This window comes from Aedes albopictus, chromosome 1 (genome assembly GCF_035046485.1).
Source record: "Aedes albopictus strain Foshan chromosome 1, AalbF5, whole genome shotgun sequence".
In the NCBI taxonomy this organism is placed as follows: domain Eukaryota; kingdom Metazoa; phylum Arthropoda; class Insecta; order Diptera; family Culicidae; genus Aedes; species Aedes albopictus.
In genome coordinates this window covers 60,182,383-60,207,751 of record NC_085136.1, presented here as the reverse complement: position 1 = coordinate 60,207,751, position 25,369 = coordinate 60,182,383, and the positions used below count along the sequence as shown (strand labels likewise).

Here is a 25,369-nt window from a genome sequence, read left to right as displayed (position 1 = left end):
AATGAATTCACTGCAAAAAGAAAAGAGAAAATGAGATTGCAAGGATCAGAGTTGATGTACACGTGCTGTAGTCCCATGCAGAGATGCCAGATATACAGATTTTTCTGTATTATACAGATTTTTCACCTTTATTTATTTATTTATTTATTTGGTTAATCAACAGGCTTATTTAGCCCAAATGATTTTATGTGTATACTTATTATCTAACATACAGAAAAATACAGTTTTTCTAACAAACACGGTGCAGAAACATGAAATGAAATAATTAAACAATTAACAACTACACAGCAAACTTAATAAGCTATCAATGATCCAAAGAAAGGTATTCTAGACAATTTCAGGGTTCCCAGTAGCCAGTTCCCCGATGCACGAATTCCCGAAATAACAATCCAGTAGGCCAAGTAGATTCCATTACAGCTCTTTCCTTGTGCTTCCAGTTCACACCAACCTTGAAAGAGATGTAGCGCAGATCCTCGTAATTACTCCACCGGGGCATTAGTTTGATAACGTCGGGTGGATCGGTTGCTTGCAGTGATTCGGTAATCATCTTACTCATGGCATCAACAGTAACGTGCTTGGCTACTCTCGTAAAGAACATCCAATACTTTCGACGCCTAGTAGATGGTTCAGCTTTTGAACCCATCAGCAATTGCGTAGATTCGTTCATGTTTACTGACGATATTCTCTGATGATTTGTGCTTGATTCAGGTGTAGAAGTAGAAGGCATCGTGAAGTGGTTTCTGTTTGGCGTTTGGGAACCACTATTCATCGTTTTCAATTCGGCGAAGCTCTGCTTTAGTGTTGAAACCTCAGATTGCAGTTGGCTGACAGTATGTTCAATATGGCTCACATGTTCGGCATCACTTCGCACGGTTGAGGCATTTGTTATTGCGGCGCTCATAATAAATCCACATTGGGCGGCGGCGATATGCCCGCGAGGAGATTCCCGCGATACAGACGCAATGTCAAAATCGAACAGAAACTGTCATCCACCCAGCAGCATCGCAGCAGCCTTCAGGCCGTTCATATAAAAACAAAAGTTAACACAATGGCAACTCAGGTGGCCAGAAATCGTAATAATATTTATCGCGACATTGATTCACTTATGTGCATACACATCACCTCGTCGGCTTTGTGTTTAATAATCGGGATGTTGTTTAGTGATGCTGCAGGGGGATACGGCTTCATCTTTCCCATTTCCACATTGCGTCTGTATCGCGTGCATCTCCTCGCGGCCATATCGCCGCAGCCTCATGTGGATTTGATATACAGTGTATCAAACAATTGTCCGTACAGCCAATTTTTTGTCAAAATACTTTTTCATTCAAATGTTAATAACTTTTTTATGCATCAATCAGAAACGCTGAAATTTTAACCAATCATGAATCATATATTAAAGCTCCATTAGTAAAATTTTGAGCAAGATCGAATAAGTTTTCTGAAAGTTATAGAACTTTTAGTAAAACTTATAAGATTTTTGAACACATTTTTAAAACATCATATCTCAATATGTACTCAATGGAATTTTTTCAATTTTTTTTGTGTTACATCTCAAACCTTAGGCTTTCATAGGCAGCCATGTTTGGGGTTTTATATTCACTACAAAAAATATGAAAAATGTGCGTTTGTAGTTGACGATGTTTTAAAATTTACCATATTTTGCACATATAATCTGCCAAACGTTTTACACCAATAAAAGTGCATTCACTGAACGAAAAATCCATAGGACCTACTCTTCATATGTAGTTTAGTAGGTCCTGTATAAAAATATATCATTAAGAGAGTTTAAAAAAGTTGAAAACACTTGGCACTTTTATTGATCAAAATATGACAAATTTCCAAATGATACTCTGAACATATACAGATTTTTCATATTTTTTGTAGTGAATATAAAACCTTAAACGAAGCAGCATATGAAAGCCTTAGGTATAAGCTGTAACACGAAAAATATTGAAAAAGTTTCATCGAGTACATATTGAGATATGATGTTTTAAAAATGTATTCAAAAATTTTATAAGTTTTACTGAAAGCTCTATAACTGTCAGAAAACTTATTCGATCTCGCTCAAAATTTTATCAATGGAGCTTTAATATATGGGTTATAATTGGTTAAAATTTCAGCGTCTTTGATTGACGTATAAAAAAGTTATAATCAATTAAATGAAAAATTATTTAGACCAAAAAATTGCTGTACGGACAATTGTTTGATACACTGTAAGCGCCGCATGTAGAATTTCTGACCATCAGGTCGCTCATAGTGGTGCGGTCATATTTTTGCAACTTGATGGAAAAGAAGAAGACTAACGCGTTTCGCGGATTTATCTTGCAAGGCACAATATTGCCGTTTGTTGTTTGCGGAACGAAGACAGACAATCATCACACAACCACAGCACATTTGCGAAATCAACACAAACTCTTAGCTGGTACTGGTTCACTTGAATACAGTTCAAGTGGTATTCTTTGCGACATCCATCACAAACCATTCGTTCAGTCATACCACCGATATGCAAAGAACATTTATTGCAACCATACGACAGGCTCATTGTAGTGTTAATGCGGAGATATTATCACAGACGGATTGGTTCTCGATAACAATGAATCCGGAGAGAAAGAAATTGAGATCACTTTTTGCACTATTTCGTTCGTTCGGTTGTACAGAATCGAATGCTAATTATATCGTAGGACGCGGCTTAACATTAGCTTGAACTCGAAGGTACATTAAATAATTGCGATGTTCGGTTCACTGCAATTTCACGCGAAATACGACAGGCAAATTCGCACAAGACATTAATGCAATCAAAGCACACACACACCTTCTATACAGACAAGATACAGAGTACAGAAAAATACAGACTTTTTGAAGTTTGATACAGATTTCTCCAGAAAGCATAAACATTAATAAATTCAATGGAAACTTTATAAATATCTGCTTAAACTTTAAAAAAATATGAAAAGTTGTACATTTTCACACATGTTTTAGAAAAATAAAAACTAGTAAAAATTTTAAACCGTCAAAAAGTAGTACATTTTTGTTAGTTTCTTTTGCAATCTAGGACTCTCGGTGTCTGCTATACCCTGAAAAACGGCGATACAGAAAAATATGTATTGATACAGATTTTTGATGAAAATAATCTGGCATCTCTGGTCCCATGTACGGGAGCCATATGACAAGCGAGCTCCCAGGAGCTCTGTACATTTTGAGACTGAAAGTTGTGCGCCTCATTTTCTCAAGATGTGTCTCATGAGCTTCGTCTCATGCACTGATTAAATTAGAAAATTTCACGCCAAAAACTTCCTAAACGAACGAGAATTGACACCTTAGCCTTTGCATTGAGAGTCCCTAGTCGTATCTTATAGACCAATAACCAGACACTTGAGTTGAGTACGGAAAAAAGTTGTTGAGGTTCTTCGTTACCAAGAAGTTGTTTTTCACTTTAGATACCAACAGCTCACGCAGCGCATGAGACGAGCTCCCCGGGAGCTATGTGCCTGGCTCGCACTCACCAAATTTTTGTGAGCCTCCTAGCAGCGCAGCACACTGCGATTTTGAAGAGCTGGGAGACAATTTGGTGCGAGGCTCGCTGTCACATATATGTACACATGAGCAATGGGAAACTCTGGCAAGGATGGAAGAGTATGAAGCAGAATGATATGCGGAGGTTTTACGAAACTGCCAATGGCGTGCGAAGAAAGATAACGCTTTCTCATGTTACGTACAACGATCACGATGGAAACTTGCTGACAGATTACACAATGGTGGCTCTCAGGAGGAGAGAGCACTTCGAGGTATTGTTGAACGGTGGGAATGGAAGAGCGACAGATATAATTCGAGTTGACGACTACAGACAGGCTATGGAACCTCCAGCGCTAGACGAGGTCAAGACAGTCATTAGAGTGCTGATGAACAACAAGGCTGCTGGGAAGGACGAATCCCTGGCAGAGCTTCTCAGGCACGGTAGCAGCTGTGTCATCAACTCTTACAGCGTATTACAGCTTGACGAAGCCGCGATGCTCCGGGAAAAATGGCGGCACTCGCGAATACCAGGTATGAGGGCACTGGAGCACGTGGCACTCTACCGTCAGGATTCCGTCCTATGTACGTCTACAGTCTCGGGTTGTCGTGATCGAGAACTGTGCCTGGCTGGGAGCTGATAGGTCCACGCAATGACTTTCGGGTCTTTCTACACGGACTTCAAGGACTACACCAAGAAACCAAGGGGTCCTGCGGGCGGTTTGGAAACCGATGGATGACGTGTTACTGATGGAGACGTTAGGGACTTTGGTCGAGGGTTTCTTACTTGGATATTTCAATTGGTCTGCCTCTTCCACAATCTATCGCACAAAACTTGCTCTTTTAAACTCCTTTTAACTTCGGCAAGTTCCTTACTTTGATATCCACTTAGCTTGCGATTAGGCTTTGTCCAGCATCCTATTTAACAGGCTGAGGCCAACTGTGAATTCCTTAGTCGGCGAATATCAGGCGCATATTCTCGATAAATGTCGGACGAGTACAAGTTGCAGACCCATCATTTGTTTATTGATTTCAAGGTGTCGTACGATTCAGTTAATAGAAACGACTTATGGCAGATTATGGTAGAACATGGCTTTCCGGCGAAGCTGATTAGACTGAATCGTGTGACGCTTGACAAATCGAAATCAAATGTACGAGTTGCGAATGAAATTCCGTCATCTTTTGTAATCTTAGACGGACTGGAAAAGGATGTTGGCGTGGCGTAGCTAGGAACTTGGGGGCCCGGTGCGGAACCAAATGTGTGGCCCCTACTTGTTACTCTCGAATGATCGTGCTGTTGTATTTTATACAAAACGTTGAAAAAATCTCGCTTTTTGTATTCAGCATTGGCGTGATGCTGGCGGAGGTGGCCAACTTACTGGCGGAAGGTTAAAAACTGTTTTCTGCATTCCTTTATGAATTTCTTAGGGCATTTCTGCAATGACACATCTCGGAGTTTCATCAATGAATCAAGTTTTTCTCTAAGAATTATGTCGAAAAAATATTTAACAATTTATTTAGAAATTGTACCAAGTAATCATTTATGAATTACTTCAACAATTGCTTCAATGTTTTCGTTAAGAAGTCTTTCTTGGATAATAATTTGTCTTCAAGAATCTTTTAAGTGGTTAATGCAAGGATGTCATTCAGTGTTTCTCCAAGCAATCCTCCAGAAATTCTTACAGTGTTGCCTTCGAGGATGTTAACTAAAGTACTTCAGAGCACTTAACCCTCTAATACCCAATCCCGCCTTTAGACGGGGTATAGTTTGAGCATTTTTGTAATTTTTGTTTCGTGGAATATCAAATTTTTTATATTTTTGGCTGATATTTAGGACTGTTTTGTATATCTCAAAATGGTTTTTAGTGTATTTTAAAGCGTATTTACATTTTTTAAAAATCGTTGAAAAATTGATGTTTTAGTCACCTTTTAGAAGTCATTGTTTATTTTGTATTGAATCGCTACAATTAACATATTTTAAATTTTTCCCAAATCATTCTATCCTTGTTTAATAGTTTAAGGGAATTGAATACACTCTAAAATTATTTTCCTTAAAATTACACGGAAAATAAAATTTTCTGTGAAAAAAATTTAAAATAATTATATTTCAATAATAGTCATAAAATCTCAAAATGTTTTCATCTCAAAAAATCCGTTCCCCAAATTGGCTTCCAGGAAAAATATAAAAGTATGGTGATGTTCAAAAATAAAAATTAGAAAAATCAAAAACTGAAATTCACGAAATCGAGAATTAAAAAGAATCATCTTCCAAAACATGTTTAAATCGATTTTAGATGACGAAAAATGATATTTAGATCAAAATAAAAAATTTTGGTATTAGAGGGTTAAAAAGATTCTGGCGAAGCCTTCATCGAGTATTTCTCGAAATATTTGTTCAGGAAGTCCACCAAGGATTCTAATAATAATATCTCTGAGGATTCATTTATAAGATCATCCAAAGGAGTTCGAGAAAAATCACTACAAAAAATTCTCCAATGATTCTTTTGGAATCAGATATTATTCCAAGAAATAACATTGGAATTCCGCCGTAGACAGAAAAGTTCTTCTAGAATTTCTTCAAAGATGTCTCCATGGCATCTTTCAGGAGATCCTCCAAATATTCTTGTATTGATTTTTCCACATAAGTCAAGTATTTCTCCATAGATTCTTCAATTATTCACTCACATAACTCTTTCAGAAAATTTAAGAATTTATTCTGGTATTTCTTTAAGCATTCATCTTGGAGTTACTTATGATTTTTTTTTCCAAAAATACCTTCTGAAATTCATCCAAGGACTCCTTCAAGAATAACTGCAATGCTTTTTTCAGGAAAATAGCTGCAAGGATTCTTCAAGGAGTTTCTGTGGAGCGGATCTGGTTGGATGGTTAGAACACTTGACTATCACGCCGAGGACCTGGGATCGAATCCCACTCCCGACAAACTCACAAAATGTGAGTTCTTCCTTCGGAAGGGAAGTAAAGCATGGGTCCCGAGATGAACTAGCCCAGGGCTAAAAATCTCGTTAATACAGATAAAAAAAGGAGTTTCTCTAAGGGGTTACTGAGAGATTCATCCGGGAATTTCCAAAAAATCCATTAGATAATAATTGAAAAAAAGGAAAACAGAAATTTCCGTAGGAATTCTTTAAAAAATCCTTATGGAACTCCTCCAACGAATTCTTCATTATCCGTCTACTCTAGTAGTTTCCCCAAGGATTCCTTTAGAAAGTTTTGCTAGCATTCCTCTGGCAATTCTCCTAAAAACTTATATCACGATTTTTGATAAAACTCCTTCAAAATTATTTGAAAACTTTTTTCCAGCAGTTTCCAGCACGCATCTCAGTCAAGAATTCCTCCAGGATTAATTATTGATTCCTCCCGGAAATTCCTCCAAAAAATCGTTTAAAAAAATGGGAGCGTATGAGCTTGTGTACCATTTTATACTGTCTTCCTCACTCCTTCGAGACAATTTCAAAACAGAGGACACAATATACGTCCAATTACCCGTGAGAGAGAGCGAGACAGCATTGAAGGGTGCACATGCTTAAAAATAAAAGGAACAGATACCGTATTTTAGCAAATCATAAAACTCCATCATAAGTTACTCCAAGGATTCCTCCTAAGACTATTTTGCCACTTTCTTGAAGAATTCTTTAAAAATGCCTAGAAGCATCCTGATCAATGCAAGGCTAAGACTTCATAGAAGATATCCATCTGAAATTCTTCAGGAAACGCTTCAAGAATTCGTACGGGAATTTTTCCAAGAATTTCTTAATTATTTCTTCAAAAAAAGCAATTAAAAGGTTCTTTCAGAATTTCTTCAAAGATCTTGTTAGGAACTCCTACGAAGGTTTCATCAATCAGATAAAGCATTCCTTGCTGAATTTATTTATTAACTTCTCCAAGGATTCTACCGATGATTTCTTTTGGGTTTTTCCAGGGATTGCTTTAGGAATTTTACCATGTTTTTTTTTTCAAAATTTTGAATTCCTTCAAAGAGGCATTTTGAAATCCCTCCCAAACTTCCTTCAGGAATTTTTCCAAAGTAGTTCATCCAATAAATTCTCTTGCGATTTCTCTAAAGATTCGTTAAGAATTAATTGTAGTATTTTTTTTGAGTTTCTTAAATTGATTTCATTCATTCATTCATTCTTAAACTGATGCTTCCAGGTATTTTACAAATAATTTGAACAAGAAATCTCACAGAAATTCTTTTATGCAAGGATTTCTTCATGTATTTATATAACTTACTACTCCTGCAAGATTTTTTCGAAGATTCGTACACAAATTCCTCTAAGAAATTCTGTAGGGATTCCCCCAGAGGATCTTTTAAGTATTTTTGCTAGGAATGCTTTAAAATTTCTCCAATAAGCTTTTCAAGGATTCAGGAATTCCTCCTTGTTATGTGTTATGTGTACATAACTGCTAACAATAATTAATATTTTCCAGGTTTTTCCCCGTACAAGTTATATTCGCTACAAATTATTGAAACGCTGAAAAATATTAAAAAAAAACAACAATTTGTCCAAAACTTTTATTTGTGAGATGTATTCATTCTACCATATTTTCTATAATGTTAAACATTTTTCAAATAGCCGAGATGAACTAGCCTAGGGCTAAAAATCTCGTTAATACAGAAAAAAAAATTCCAATTTCTTCAGGCTGTTCTAAACTTGACTATATTGTGAAGATTTGATAGAATAACCGAAATGATTAGACCAAACATGTTTCGAGATAGAGCATCCTGAACATGTATAGTTAATTTCCGATACAAAAGTAATATGAAAGATTTTTACGGGGTAACTCACAGGAAATTCGTTGAATGAATTTCCGAAGTAAATGCCAACTGAATTACCCGTAGGAATTTCCAAGAAGAAGATTTAAGATAAGTGTTGAAGTTATTCTCAAAGTAATTACCAGAGGATTTTTCGAACGAATTAGCATATCATAGCATAGCATAGCCGACCGTACACTGTCGATAGAGACGTTTAATGCGCCAGAAAAGTTGCCTGGGACTTGACAAACCTTTCATTTAACGAACTCTCGACACCTGGCCAGGTCTTACAATCAGCGGGGATGGGGAGGAAATGTTGATTAGATATCTACTCAGAATATGTCCAAGAACTTGGCCCACTTCATAGATATCTGGAGTTGGAAATTGGATAGGGTTTAATGGGGTGCTTTCCTTGGCGAAAAAGCGTATGAGAAATTGTCAGGGTTTAATCATTTACCTGGTTACCACTGAAAATGTAAACATTAGCATTAAGCAAGTCGCACAAATTTCGTAGGTAGTAGAGCCCTAGACCACAGTTATGAGGATTGCCTCCTTCCCTTCGGATACCAAAACACAAAGATTGGAGACTTATCTTTGACTTCTCGACAAGACTGACGCAATCCTCCAACAGTCTAGAGTTGTCCTGGCCTCGTCCTTGCGACTGCTGAGGAATAAAAAAGGATGGATAGTTGAACACCTAAGAAAGATGTAGAAAGTTCTACGACCTCTCAGGCCTAGGTGTCGGGGGGATATGGGTGTTGTTCTAGGTGTTGTTAGTGGAAGGGTACTCCAAAGGATGCGGTTAGGTAACGTTCAGGCACACCATTATTAGACTGCTTAGTTATCTGCCCAATACGTCCTGGTTTCCTCGTCATCTGCATTTGTTTGAAATAATTGATTTTTCGGTTGAGAATCTGAAATATTAGATAATATTACACTGACGTCGAATAAGCTACATATTAGTGATACGCTCGCCACAGATTATAGTTTTACCATATTATTTGTATCATACAATAAATTTACCTAATTCCTGCTGAAATAAAAACGTTGATTAGCAGCAAAATTGAAACAAAAATATTACACAAACATCAAAAAAGTGCATCAAACTTTGATCTTGGAGTATTTGTAAACTACTGCCTGATTACATTAGCCCTCTAATACCCAAATTTTTGATTTTGATCTAAATATCATTTTTCGTCATCTAAAATCGATTTAAACATGTTTTGGAGGATGATTCTTTTTAATTCTTGATTTCGTGTATTTCAGTTTTCGATTTTTCTAATTTTTATTTTTAACCCTCTTCGTGCATTAGGGTCATTATGACCCCTAAACGTGCACTAGGTCAGCGAGGTGCGCGCAAGCTAATGCACGAAGAAGGTTAAACTTCCCCACACTTTCATATTTTTCCTGGAAGCCTATTTGGGGTACGGATTTTTTGAGATGAAAACATTTTGAGATTTTATGATTATTGTTGAAAAATGTTTATTTTAAATTTTTTTCATAGAAAATTTTATTTTTCGTGTAATTTTAAGGAAAATAATTTTAGAGTGTATTCGATTCCCTTAAACTATTAAACTAGGATAGCATGATTTAGGAAAAAATTAAAACATGTTAATTGTAGCGATTCAATATATAATAATCAATGACTTCTAAAAGGTGACCAAAACATCAAATTTTCAATGATTTAAAAAAAATGTAAATACGCTTCAAAATACACCAAAAACCATTTTGAGATATACAAAACAGTCCTAAACTTCAGCCAAAAATATAAAAACTTTGATTTTCCACGAAACAAAAATTATAAAAATGCTCAAACTATACCCCGTCTAAAGGCGGGGTTGGGTATTAGAGGGTTAGGAAGGAAAATTTCAAGATCAAAATTTGATTTGGTAGATCTTTCGCCGCAACGCACCATTCTAAGGTGTGGGTAGATCATGGGTATACCAGAGGATTTTTCGAACGAATTGTCAAAAAAATAACGAGAAGTTGCAAACGGAAATTGCAAAGAAATCTCCGTAGAAAAAAAATCTGAAGAAGCTTGCAAAGCCATGGCTGAGGCATTGCCGAGAAATCATTGAAGAAGTTTCCAAAGGAATTGCCCAACAATTTCTCAAAAGAATTACCACAGAAAATTTTCTATGAAAATTCTAACAAACTAATCTACTCCAAGCGTTTCTGAAGGATTTCTTTCAGTAATATGCATTTACAAGAATTCCATAAAAAAATTCTTAAAGATTTCAACAAACTATTTCTTTTGGGGCTACCCCACATGATCCCTCCACCAATTTCCCAGAGGAATCCTTCAGGAATTCCTTCAAGATTTTCTTAGAACTTTCTTCAAGAGTTATTTTTACAATGCCTCAAAGGGTTTTTCTTGAAGTCCTTACAACGACTTCTTACGAGTTTGTTCAAGGATTTTTTCAGTTATACCTGAAGGGATTTCTTCAGAAAATCCTTCAATAACTGCTGTAGGAAATGTCTAAAGATCCCTAAGGTGATTTTTTTAGGTTCTCTTTCACAATTCGTAGGATACTTGCTTTAAGAAATTGCAATAAAGATTTAATCTTTTTCTCAAGCCGCGTTACAAAGATTTCTTCAGGGATTTCTCAATGCTTTCTTTCAAAAAACAACCACAAAAAAATCCTCCAAAATTTCCTCAGGGGGTCTTATAAAAATTTCTCCAAGGCCTCCTGCAGAAATTACTCCAAGGAAATCTATAGGAATTCTTATGAAAATAGTTTTTTGATTTGCACCAACGAATTTGAGAGGAATGGAGCACGTTCGGTGTAGTATTAGATTTGTAGTAATGAGCTAAATTTTAGTATGGTGAGAAGGTCAATTCTCCGTTTCTGCAATGAAATGGTGCAAAAAGCGTGGGTATTATGATTCCTTGCCTAATTTGATGCTGTTTGAGCAAAACTTTGGATAACTATGTTGTTTATGTTGCAAGAAATGAAGAAAACAACAACACTGTTGCCCAAAGTTTTGCTCAAACAGCATCAAATTAGGCAAGGAATCATAATACCCACACTTTTTGCACCATTGCAGAAACGGAGAATTGACCTTCTCACCATACTAAAATTCAGCTCATTACTACAAATCTAGTACTTCACCGATCTGTCCTATTCTTTGGGGTTTCCGCCATGGATTTCTTCGAGAAATAATCTAGGCATTTCGTAATTAATTCTTCCAAAAATTCCTTTGCTTCACGTAACTCCCAATAAGACTTCTAGTACTTCTAGTACTTCTAGTACTTCTAGTACTTCTAGTACTACTTCATAGTACTGTAGTAATCCAAGAATGTTATCAAAAATACCTCTAAAATCAACACAAGGTTTTTTAATAGATCTTAGAATTCATCTAGAAGATTATTTAAAGATTCCTTCAAAAATTCCTCCTAAAATTCCTGCAAACATTTCTACAAGGATTCCTTTGGGAATTTCTCTGAAATTCCTTTAGAAAACCTCTAAGGATCCATTCAGTTATGACTCCAAGCATGATCTCAGAAATTCATCAAAGATATTTTTCATGAGGAACTCCTGCAAGATTCCTTCTAGAAAAAGTCTCTAAAAGAACTCTTGAAGAAATTCCTTAAGGTTCATCCTTCATCCTTCAATCCTTGTTGAATGACTTCATGACATAATCCTTAAAGGACTGTATGAAGGAATTTTGAAGAGGTATTTCTGAAGGATTGCTTATAGAAATTCCTAAAAAAAATCCCTTGAAGGAATTCCTGAAGGATTCCTTAATGATTTTTTGAGAAATTCCTAAAGAAATGCTAGGAGGAGTTTTTTGAGGAAATTTCTAAATCAATGCTCAAAATAATGTCTGAAGTATTCCATGAGAAACGTTCTGAAGTTAATCTCACCTCACCTTAAGTTAAGTCAACAGCTATATTTGGTCCTGTGGTTAGGATCTCAGGGACTTTTTCACAATGCTCATGAGTTTTACTTCCATATCGAAACTGTCGTAACATTCAATTTTGTTTCTAACACATCAAAACTAAACTACTTGAATAAAGCGTGTACATTTACAATTTTTAATAATAGGACCTCAAATAAGCCATATGTGTGCTCCATTCCAAAAACTCTTGATAATCACGAAGGGCCCTTACATACCTATCAGCAGATATGCGAAGTATTGAACTTACACTTATAGGAAACTATCGCTATTCAAAGAACTTCATTCAAACTAGTGTTAGAACCCTTCCCTGATTTGGAGGCCCCCTGAATTCGGGAGCCCGGTGCGGACCGCACTCTCCGCACCCGCCTTGCTACGTCACTTTGGCGATGCTCTTTCGAACTTACTGTTCAACACAGCACTGGAAGGAGCAAAAAGGAAAGCTGGTGTGGAAAAGAGCGGAACCATTGTCACGCCCACGCGGTCGCATATGCTCCTGGGCTACGCGGTCGATATCGACATCATCGGGATCGACCGTCGGGCCGTGGAAGAGGCGTTCATACCTATTAAGAGGGAAACTGCGAGGATTGTACTTGCGATTAACACAGCAAAGTCAAGTACATAATTGCTGGTGGTTGTGAAAAGTTTGATGCTGTGGACGAATTTGCTTCCCTTGGTACTCTAGTGACGTTAGATAATGACGTTACCCGCGAGATGAGAAGGCAGAATGCGACTGCCAATCGGGTCTTTTCCTATCTGCAAAACCAGCTGAAATACTGTAGGCTACCGGAAAAAAAGACAAAACTCACGTTGTACAAAATTCTGATTCTTCCGGTCGCTTTATACGGTCATGAATCGTGGACGTAGAGAGAAGTTGATCGAAGAGCCTTCGGATTCATCGAGCGTAAAGTTCTGCGAACAATACTCGGAGGTAAACTGGGGGACGGCATCTGGCGGATTCACACGAACTAGGAGTTGTACCAAGTTAGTGAAGCGAATAAAACACGGCAGGCTGCGGTGGGCTGGGCACGTAGCACGTATGCCGGAGGGACTACAAACTAAACCCATGTTGAGCAGAGAACCAGAAAGTGGCCGTCGGCATCGTGGAAGACCACTCACACGTTGGGTTTTTGCAGTTTAGGAAGACCTAAAGACGCTTAACATTAAGGGTAACAGGAAGCGAATGGCCCAGGACCGAGAGCAGTGAAGGTGAATGTTTCATTCGGTGTAGACTCACCACTACGAGTTGTAGTCCATCAAGTATCAAGAAAGTATACTCCCCAGTTGAAATGTTGTAATTTAGCAGAAACTTCCCATTCAACCTCAGGCAGCGAACACTTTCACGCTTTCACCTTTTTTCCTGACTAGAGCAGCACTCGAGAGCAGAGATCTACTTTCTGAAGTATCATCGCCAGGATATGCAGCTGCAGGCTGCAGTTGCAGCCAAGCGGGGGATAAACCTGCCTCCTATCACCGCACCATTGAGCGCTTGTGATAACGCTAGCTGAGGCTGGGGTAATCACACACTCGCTCGCATGCTCCTCCCGGTCGTTCAGCAGAACACTCTCGCATCCCGAATTGCGCGCGCCTGCTGGCATAATCAGTTGCTCCCTCGCACGTTCGTTATACCATGTACCACCATACGCAGTCAGATGGTCGCGGTGAAGCTGAGCGCAGTCCCGTAGTCGTCGTCGTCGTAGTCTTAGAGTCAATCCATCATTATCGTCGTCGCGGGCGGCGTCGTCATCGTCGTCGTCCGTCATGCTCCTGGCTGACTGACGACGACTAGACTATCTTCTGGGAAACGCATTATAAAAAGGCACCTGTCACGACCCGGCCAGAGTTAGTCCGTCGGGAACGATCGTCGGGGGTGGACAGCCTAATCGGCGAACAAGGATACTAGTATCAAATACCAACGTGAAGAAAAAGACGGTTAAAATTTGAAACGCAACAGATTAGTGGATTCGATTCCGAATCGATTGTGGCGTAGGCAAATCAAAGTGAGATAATCGTGTGGAACACCTATTTGGGGAATTGAACGGCAGTGTGATAAGGCGATAACACGACGCCACGCCAGCGAAGGGCCGCTATTTTTAATCCTTGAAAATCCGACAATGACGTCCAATTGGCTGATCGGTTTGATTGGTGAGTGCGAGTGGCATTATTTTGAATTATGGTGGTGCGGGCGGCGATATCGCCTCTTCAATTGTTTCCCAAACGACGGTGATAATTGATTGTGATTGGATAAGGAGCGTGTTTTACAATCCTTCGTCAAACTGATGGGAACTACCGGAAGGAAACGTTCTAGAGACTTGGGTACAAACAGCTGCGCTACCAAATCTTTCTGATACCTATCCATAGTTTGTCGTGGTCGTCGGAAGCCATGACTAATTGGACAACGTTGATGATCAAAGAAGCTATCGAACGCCGAGGATGGCTTATCAGAGGCTCTGAATGCATGTTAAGTGACGGTGCCGATTTTGATTGATCGGGTTTACTGAAACGTAGTTTACGTACTGATTTGCTGACTATACTTTGTGACGACAGTATAAATACCCTTTGTCATAAATCATCGGACAATAATTATTGAACTGCCTACATGAAACACCATGAATTGAAACAAAACATGGTCAAACGGACATCTTTTTACAGAAAAACGAAATATTGATTAGCAATATGTGATTCTTTTTTTTACATTCTGGTCCTTCATTACATATTTCACATGCTGCTTGCCTACTTGTCTTCATTCTTGTTCTTCCTTTCTTCTCTCTCTATAATTTCTTCTAGTGTTTTTCTTCTCTTCACATTTTTCTAATGTTAACTTTTGTTCTTCTTATTTTTTATCACTTCTACTCATTCGTTTACTTTTTGCTGTGTGCAACATTCCTTATATTTATCTCATTACAATCATTATTTTTGTCAATATTTAAGTCGTTTCAGTATTATTCTTGTATAGGGGCATTACTAACGGTACGCGTTGTTGAACACGGTATAATGTTCTCTATAGGGTGGTATATATGTATTCAACACTTAATTGGAATATGTTTATTCGCCGAGATTTGCAAAACCGAGTAATCAACAAACATGTGAAAATTAATCAAATTGTAAATTGCGCATTTTCATTAAATTACTTTTTTGCAATTTCTCATCGTAATAGGCTGTTTTACCTCACGCAAATTTGACAGGAAAAGGCCTACTTTCCCACACCAAATTAGCAGTGCTGTGATGGTTCATTACAGCACTGATTTGCGTTGTGTAATGAACCATTACAGCACTGTTTTCAGTTTTGATCAACTTCTTGATGCTTTCTGGACGAAGTTTTGAAAAATTGTGACAACTACACAGTATAACCTGCTATGATCAGACTTTCTTAAACATGGCTATGAACATCAGTATGCAGTTTGATGAATAAGTTTTGTTAGAAACTATCCTCCAGTGGTAATTTATGAAATTGCAAAAAAAAAACGTTGTACGCAACTCGGTGCAGAACTCGATTTTCACAGCACTCGTCGTATATACACTCCCGATCAAAAGTTTGGGGCCACCCCCTCAAAAACATGTCATTTTTTAGGCCCATATTTTCGCCAATTTGCGTCCGATTTCAAAACCCTAGGTCTCATTCAAAAGATAATAAGTCAAAGAAACTTTGAACATGATTTAAAAGAAACCTTTTCAAAAAAAATTGTATGTAAACTTAACCCAAAGTTGCCAAATTTTCTAAAAAATGGATATAAACTTACGGCAGTGTCGCTGGAAATTGGGTCGACCAAATTTTAAGATAAGAGCGGTAATATAACACATTTTTTATTAGCTTACAGAACTTAGCTTACAGAACTTAGCTAAAAAAATCTAGAGAAAAAGTTATTAAGTAAATTAACCCTCTAATACCCAATTCCGCCTTTAGACGGGGTATAGTTTGAGCATTTTTGTAATTTTTGTTTCGTGGAAAATCATTTTTTTTACATTTTTAGCTGATATTTAGGATTGTTCTGTATATCTCAAAATGGTTTTTGGTGCATTTTAAAGCGGATTTACATTTTTAAAAAATCATTGAAAAATTGATGTTTTAGTCACCTTTTAGAAGTCATTGTTTATTTTGTATTGAATCGCTACAATTAACATATTTTAAATTTTTCCCAAATCATTCTTTCCTTGTTTAATAGTTTAAGGGAATCGAATACACTCCAAAATTATTTTCCTTAAAATTACACGAAAAATAAAATTTTCTGTGAAAAAAAATTTAAATAATAATATTTCAACAATAATCATAAAATCTCAAAATGTTTTCATCTCAAAAAATCCGTTCTCCAAATTGGCTTCCAGGAAAAATATAAATGTGTGGGGATGTTCAAAAATAAAAATTAGAAAAATCAAAAACTGAAATTCACGAAATCGAGAATTAAAAAGAATCATCTTCCAAAACATGTTTAAATCGATTTTAGATGACGAAAAATGATATTTAGATCAAAATCAAAAATTTGGGTATTAGAGGATTAACTCTTCATGTCATCGACCAAAAGTTTGGGGTCACTATCGTAAAACATGGAAAAGTGATTTGTTGATATCTTTGTCATCTTTCATTCAATTATAATTCTTCTTGGCTTATTTGAAACAAAATGAATGATACTTATTGCATGGACATTGAACCACACATATTTGTTGAAATTTACATACTCATTTTTTGAAGTGTGGTGAAATGTGTTAACTTTACATAACATTTTTATATACAAAAATCGTTAAATACGTTAAGTTAACGACATCAAACGTAAATTTAGTTAATTATCTTTGAAACGAGCCAAAACGAATTAAAATTGAACTATAGATGACGAAGATATCACCAAATCACTTTTCCATATTTTACTAAAGTGACCCCAAACTTTTGGTCGATGACATGAAGAGTAAATTTACTTAATAACTTTTTTCTAGATTTTTTAGCTAAGTTCTGTAAAAAGCAGTTGAAAGCTAATATAAAATGGGCTCTATTACCGCTCTCACCTTAAAACTTGGTCGACCCAATTTCCAGCGACACTGCCGTAAGTTTATATCCATTTTTTAGAAAATTTGGCAACTTTGTGTTAAGTTTACATACACAATTTTTTGAAAAAGTTTCTTTTAAATCATGTTCAAAGTTTCTTTGGCCTATTATCTTTTGAATAAAACCTAGGGTTTTGAAATCGGACGCAAATTGGCGGAGATATGGGCCTAAAAAATGACATGTTTTTGAGGGGGTGACCCCAAACTTTTGATCGGGAGTGTAAATGTACGACTCGTGCTGTAAAAATGTTCATTCTGGTGGAGCGGACCTGGTGTGATGGTTAGAACACTTGACCAGTGCTGGGAAAATTCGCGAAGATCATTCTGCGGAGTCCAAACTACGCAAATCACAGCTACCCATGGATACAACTGCAAAACCATCCGCTACCGTAGCCTAGTTTGTTGAAATTCATTAGCAACCGTATGTTGCTACTGTAGCTCGCTCCTGTAGGCCCCTACAGCTGTTCAAATGGGAGTTTGTGCACATACAACGAGGTATTCAGGGACAAGGCTTCGGTACAAATGGGGCTTTGCTGTGCTGACCATGGTGACGGTTTGTGTTGGTCTTCGCAGAAGGAAGCGGTCGAGTTACTGGGAACGAGACAACTGGATGAGCAACGCCTTGATAGAGTGACGGGAGGGCATTCGTTGACAGAATTGAACGAGAAATCGGGGAAATGGCCGCTTAAAGAACGGTAGAAACGAAATGGGGTAGTCTAATCCTAATCAGACGAACTATCCGAAACTGATCCTTGGAGAGTACGGAGCATCGAACACAATGGCCATAATAAAACACTCCAGTACTGTGGGAATTTGTGATTAGATCAGAAACACACTCATAATTGCACAAACCTGCTGTACATAGAATTAGGATCATCGATGACAGCAGTCAGACGTCAAAGTCAGTTCGGCCTCGATTTTTGAGATTCGAATGCTTTTTAATTGGCTCGCCCATACCCAACTTTCGAAACGCCCCAAGTATTGAGCCCACAACGAGTGAATCTGTTTTGCACGACAAACGAATTTCAATGAAACTCATTTGAAGCTCCCGCTCTGTAGCTGCTACTGTAACGATTTATTAGAACGCCTACTATATTGATACAAACAAATTACTACAGCATATGAAAAGACACCGCTACAATCATCAAATTCAAGCAAACTACTGTTACCATTCCCAGCACTGCACTTGACTATCACGCCGAGGATCTGGGATCGAATCCCACTCCCGATACAGATAAAAAAAAAAGTTCATTCTGCACCTTGTTGTGTAAACTACTATTTTGCAATTACGTTGTAAAAACATCCACTTTTCAATTGTCTGAAGTGTGCTGAAATGGGCTACTTTTCACAACTAATGCAAGTGTGAAAAGTACTATTTTTCGGCACTCTTAAGAGCGTAGAAAGCTCTCTGTTAGATGGTATGTAGCGCAATCGATACACAACACAGTGCAAAAGCTAAGTCATGTTAAATGTAACACATCCTCGAATGGTCTGTACGGGATAACTTTTTTTTCACATGCGTCTAGGGTCTTTGCGATTTTCGTCCAAGTTTTGCGGGATATGAAAGCTCATAGTTTGGTTATTTTGTTCTCCAAAAATAAATCCTTCCACGATGTTTTCCCATAAGAAAAGTTTTCAATTAATCTGGGAAGCTTAGATTACCGTAGACTGAGTGTACATTATGGCAGGTCAGATTTCGAACATGTTGAAAATTCAAAGCTTCTATATATGTATTCATTACAATCCTTGGTGCAAAACTAGAGTCCTGTCAAATTTTCAGCCATTTCGGTGGTGATTTAATGGTGGCCCAAAAGCAAAATAGGTCTACATGGAAATTACTATGAAGAATTTTCAAATAACTTTCTCCGCGCTGTAGAGCATTTACATTTGAATGGTCATACTGTCAATGTTAAATTGAATTCTCCAGATCTCAATGATAAATGTTCCCGTAGACTAGAACTTATTTCGACAATCGAAAAAAAAATATATATATTGAACAAATTCTTACCCACATGCGCATCTTCTCACATGATGTCCTACAAGGCGCGCAAGAAGGTAACACGCATACTATGATTGTGTGTTTATCGAGCTTTAGACTTCTGTTTAAGCATGCATGGATGAATAATAATCAATCACTTCTGTCTAGTGAGTTCAAACGAGTTACAGTCTTCTGCAACATTCGTCATTGATATCTGAAGAAGTCAATTTGACTTCGACCCTATGATTCCATCCATGTGTAAATGCTCTACAGCGCGGAGACCTCTCGACGAGTCAGTCCTCGGCCGACCTATCACGGTAAGGGTGACCGTAGCACCTTACAAATGTCAATTTCTTAATTTTGATTTGGTTAACCAAGCCACGAAATTACACTGATGAAAGAAACATATGCCGATGAACATGCCCGAAGCTCATGACAATTAAAACTAATTTCCTCTCCCGCTTTGACATACATGTGCACAACAGTGTATGAGTTAGATGTTCATCTAATCGAAGGAGAAGGAGATTTGGATTGTGAAAAGAAGCAAAACCATGTGCAACTGTGGAATCGAGCTCAGTTCTACGCCTACTAACGACGGAGACAGTCGAGTAACTCCGTAGCTTGAAGGAATAGAAGCACCCGTCTAGCAAATTGGGAGTCGTGAGTTCGAGTCTCGCCGGAGTACGTAGATTTTTTTTCATAATTCAAATCTCAATTTGTTCATCGAGCAAATGTTTCTGTTATGCACATGGATGTCAAAGCATTTTTACGAGTGTATTTTTTTGTTCATCAGTAAATGCCTTATATTTTTTATCCAATCGAAGCATTGTCCATTCGACTAAATCTCATATACTACCTCTTCGATAAAATGGTTTTCGACCAAATGTCATTCCACTAAACGTCATTCGACCAAATGGCATGCGATCAAATGTCATAGATTCAAAATGTAATTTTTGGACGAAAAATAAAAGAAAAATAGTAAGCTTGCGAACATACGATTAGCCGATTTTTTTTTTAAATTAAATAACAAAAATCTTATAACAAAACTTATTCAAATTGAAGTATTAATGTTTTATACATTCTTTAAAAATATATCAAAGAGGGTTCTCACGTGAGATGATTTGGCAATTGTGTACGCCTGAAATACTTTAAGGTAGCAGATACCTTGCGTTAGCGTTAACATTTACGTGGTTACGGTGTATTTCGAAGATCAGATACTAACAACATTCATGTATGTACCTTGCTCAGTATTGCTTTTCGGACCAAAGTAGGGGAGTTACCATCAATTTGTTTATTAGGCAGCGTCCATTTAGCGAGATGAACTAGCCTAGGGTTAAAAATCTCGTTAATACAGACGAAAAAAAAAGCGTCCATTTATTACGTAACGTCAAAATCGTCATTTTTTGACCCCCTCTCCTGTCCTACTCTCGACAAACTACCAAAAATGTGGGTTCTAGATATAAAAAATGTCTCAATAATGCCTAAGAGATAAACGAACATACGTTTGATAGAAGCATCAGTTATTGCCAGCCGAATGATTTGGCCATAGTGAGTGTGCTATTTAGCCTGTTGCGATCTTAATCGGCATAAATGCTTGTTTAACTAACAATTCGTATATAAAATGAGGATTACAGCTATGAAAAGCATAGATTTTGATTTTAAAAAATGTACGAAAAAAATAACTTTCCCTAAAAAAAACAGCTCCTATAAAGGGGGTTAAATCAACTGAATTGGTTGAAACATAACAGAGAAATTGCAATGGGCGTAGAGTAGCCTTTCAAAGTTAAATGTCAAGGTTAAAGATGTCCTTTTTTATAAATTTTGTTCAATTAAACTTCACTTACTGCATTCTCCACCATAACAATTGTCACGGTATGTGTAAGCAAAAAAAATCATCAGTACTGAGCTAAACGCAACTTGTCCAATCAAGCCCAATTGGACAGATGTGACATAAATAACGAACACGCGACAAATTGTCTGGGTGCTCGTCGAATGTGCGAGTGGGTCCATTCTTTGATTGGGGGTTGCACTTTTATGCGGCCATGGTTATTTTGGGGATTACTGCCTGTGATGAATTGCAGTCTGTGGAATGCCCGCAACGCGGCGCTATCAGATCGTGGTTGGCTTTGCGTTCGGTGTGTGCTGCGCGACAACGCAACCATCACATGACATACTAAGTACCACGCGTCTCCATCGCCGGTTGGTGCAACAAAATAATGCTATAGCTCTAAGGTGATTGAGTGATGATTGTTGTAGAGGCGCTAGCTATATTTTTTGCGACTCATGGAACATTCCCGTAAGGCTGGACGCGGGCAATCCTGTGATCATCAGTCATCGATAAGGGCAATTGAACGTAGGTGGGGTACCACGCGACATTTTTTTTTATTTACGTCAGACAATATACACACCGCTATCTAATCAAAGTGATTTGCACATCATCCTTCCGACAGGATCTTGTTTTTTGTTTTACATACATGGGTGAAATTCCAACGACATGGTAAAATTGATTCGCACAATTCTGTGTACGGCAATGACGCAGTATTGTACTTATTAAAACAGCTTCTGCTCAAAATGCATTTTTTAACGAAGTAATGGTAATGCTCAATATAGATTCTTCTTCTCCTTGGCTAACGTCTCAACTGGAACAAAGCACTATACTGTGTGAGCCCGTTTTAGCGTGTTTCGATGCGGCATTCGAGTGGAGTGGTATCTGGTATGAAGAACAAAAAGCATCCATTGAACTACGCTCGCTCGAAATCAAGGTCAAAGGCAATCATAAATCAGATAGTGTCAGTTAATAAGCCACAATAGATTGTACGAGTAGCAGCGATAACTTAGCAGGCGGAGCTTTGGTGCATTCCAATAAATCACACCCACAACTGCATCCAGTAGTCATCTCATGTAAAATCATTGTCGATATATCGTCGGTTTCCTGCAATAGGGGCACAACTCAAAATTTGTCATTTTTTAGATTTTGATTGCAAATGATGATAAACTATGTAAACTATCATCTCACAAAGACCCGTTCCGAAATTCATTGAGAAACGCGAGATTTGGGCATTTTCCGCAATAAAGGCACAACTCAAAATCAGTCATTTTTTTCAATAGTCGTTGAAAAATAGTAATCCAAAATTCATGAAACAGATAGTCCTTCAGTCCCTTCCCATGATACAATAATCAAAATTCGTTTACTTTTGTCAAATGATGAGAGAAATAAGTGAACTTGCAGGAGGTGCTTCAAGATTGTCAATTTTCAAACGCTCATACTGAAAATTCACATTTTTTGAGTTGTGCCCCTATTGCAGGAAACCGACGATATAATCAGACGATGCTCCTGGCGGAGCGATGCACCCTTCCTCTTCTTGAGCTGTAAGCAATGAGCTTTGTAACTTTTGTTTACAGCAATAAGCTCCTAAGGTTGTTGAAAAAAAATCCACTTTTATTATATTTATTATACTAGACGACCAAACATGATATTCTCATCACAACAGGTTTTTTTCCCAACTTCAATAAAGAGCAAACTCGAAAACAATGAAGTGGAAAACATCTCTAGTTTGACGTTGAAAGTCAAGCTTGACGTAATGGAGCTTAAAAAAACTACCTAGGGTAAGAAATCATACTTTGAACTAGTCGAATTGTAATCTTAATTTTGAACCATTTCGAAATTCATCACCTGGTAGTAATAAGCGATCAACGATCACCCGGTAGTATTGACTTAAAAAGCATTGAAGAAAACGTTTTTTTTTTATAGAAAAAAAACAATTGAAAAATTAGGGGTTGTGTGCTAGTAGTGGACCCTGCGCCTATAGTGGACCCCCTTCAGAAAAATTCAAATATAAATGCCCAAATCAACTATTTCCAGGCAACTTCCACCGGGGGAACATCAATTACATTGCTACACAGCAGTTCCTAGCAAACAAATAACCCAGTGGCCGCAACACTCAGTTATTTTAACTATTTAATGAATGTAAACACTCAAAAGGGTCCATTATGCGCACACTCAGGGAGGGTCCACTATAGGCACCGTCGGCGGCGTGACAGCTAACATGGAAATCAAATGGGGGGTCCACTATAGGCACCGAGATATTTGTAAATAATCCTATAATTGACCCCGGTGGTGTCCATTATAGGCAACATCGATGCGTATTTTCAAATGCGTATGTCACTAGAAAAATATAATAATGTTGTATGTTTGACGTTCGTAACATAAAGAGGGGACGTGAAACTTATTAAAAAAATCCACTTCGGAACAATCCACTGCCTTAACATAGCTAAAAAGCAGCAGAAGTAAATTTCGATGGCTTAGGGGGTCCACTACTAGTACCCAAACCCTACTGTGATTTCACCCTTTTCCCCCCAGAGGAAGCACATTTCTGGCGCACTCGTACAGCTCACGCATTGTTTAACACACAATAAGTGAATACGTCCGGGGTGATCTTCCAGTGTTGACCGACAGACTGCGCTAGTGGTTGCTTTGTTTACTCTTGGGTGATGAAAAATTCCAAATTTAGTTTCCAAATTCCTGAAGAATTGGGTTGTGTAGTAAACAAAATATTGTTATTTTCTATACCCTAATCGAAAGAGCTCATTTTTCTAAGTATAACGTGATTTTATTAGATTCCAATACCTTTGTTTTGATGGTTAAATTAACAAAAAAGGTTTAAATTTTGAGGATAGAATGACAGTTCAAATGATAAAATGACAGTTCGACCCGAACAAAAAAATTTCCCCATACAAACAAGGATTTTAAAAATAGACTCCGAAAATTATGAAATTTTAGATTTCGACTAATTTTTGGGCGGAGAATCCGATTATGAAACAATCTGGATACCCCTAAAGAACCCTATTCCAAATATTCTAAGTTGAGATTTCACTGCTAAAGTCTAGTACGCACCTGGTAAGAAAAGCACTCCAGAAAAAATCCCTCTAATTACCAAAGGAATTTTGACATCTGATTAGTATGGGAAGAAATGTCACTTTTCCTTGAGGAATAATTGAACGGAATATTTTTTTGCCAGGAAAAGTGACAGCTCCATTTGATTTGCCCGGCAGGCGTTACGAGCGTTACACAATTTTCATTTCTTTCCAGCTGCGGACCGCTCAAGAAATTTTAACAGTGAAATCATTTCTTGACCGTTTCTTGGCCTATCTTTTTCCACAGTACTTATCAGGTGCGTACTACCCTTTAGCATAAAATTGGCTGTTGTGTGAATTGCTAGAGCTGTTGCCGCCAGTAGTTCAAATCTAGATTAAGAACCAACGTCTTGCAATCCCGCTTCAACTGTGCTCAGAGTATCAGAGCTACAGATGCACAAATCTCGAGAAGGAAGCAGTGCCTTTTATTATTATGTTCTTGCTCACTTGTAATAAGCTTAAAATAAGAAGCTCAGGTACGCTGGTTTTGTTAACGAAACGATTTGTGCGCTTAAAATCGTGAGTAGATGCCAAAGTCGGCCATTGTGGCGGCCATTTTAGGATTCTAACAAGTCTGTCCTTAAAGATTGCTCCAGTTGAAGTAATTCCTCAAAAAAAATCTTACTGGAAGTTCTCCAAACCTCCAGGTGTTCATCCCAAAATTCCTCTATCGATTCCTTCAGAAATAAAGATTTTTTTGTAGAAAGGCTTTCTGAAATGTTTGTTGGAGGTCCTCTGTAAATTCCTCTAGGGCTTTTTCAGGAATTTCTCTGAGATTCTTCCAGGCCACTAGAAAATTCTTAGGAGTAGATTCTTTTAGGAGCTCCTCCCAAAAGATCATCGGATATTCCTCTTGGAGTTACATCATAAACTTTTCCTGGGATTTATAGAAACCTTTCTTCCGGGATTCTTCAATTATCCCAAGGATCTTTCAGGAATCCGTTCAAAGATTCAAGTCTAGTCTAGTCTAGTCTACACATACACAGCCATTCATTGAAAGAATCCTGGAAAATGATAGGATCGACTACTCCTATCATTTTTCTTGTCATTATTAATGGGTGCAGTACATCAGAGATGCATTACAAGCCAGGCCAGGCCTACTGTGCAGCATTTTTGTTGTTTTTTTGGAATCAGCAAACGGGGACATCTCGTACCAACCGTTCTGTGAAAAGGGAGAATAATATATCGCTTCGTTGGGAGTGACTTTGATAAGAATGGTAATGTCACTCCATGTCCTCTGGAATCCTGGGCCCAGAGAT

At 37.7% G+C, this 25,369-nt stretch overlaps 2 protein-coding genes across 2 annotated transcripts in view; one reads left to right on the top strand and one right to left on the bottom strand.

The window, feature by feature from the left end:
* The window catches only part of LOC115269373 (fragile X messenger ribonucleoprotein 1 homolog), a 161,741-nt gene that overhangs the window by 64,333 nt on the left and 72,039 nt on the right, over nucleotides 1–25,369 (bottom strand). The window lies entirely within an intron of this gene.
* The window catches only part of LOC115269374 (carbonic anhydrase 1-like), a 35,789-nt gene continuing 24,328 nt past the window's right edge, over nucleotides 13,909–25,369 (top strand). Inside the window, exon 1 of the mRNA XM_029878046.2 lies at nucleotides 13,909–14,329. Coding sequence (XP_029733906.2) covers nucleotides 14,299–14,329 — 31 coding nt within the window. The 5' untranslated portion in view covers nucleotides 13,909–14,298. The remainder of the gene's footprint in view (nucleotides 14,330–25,369) is intronic.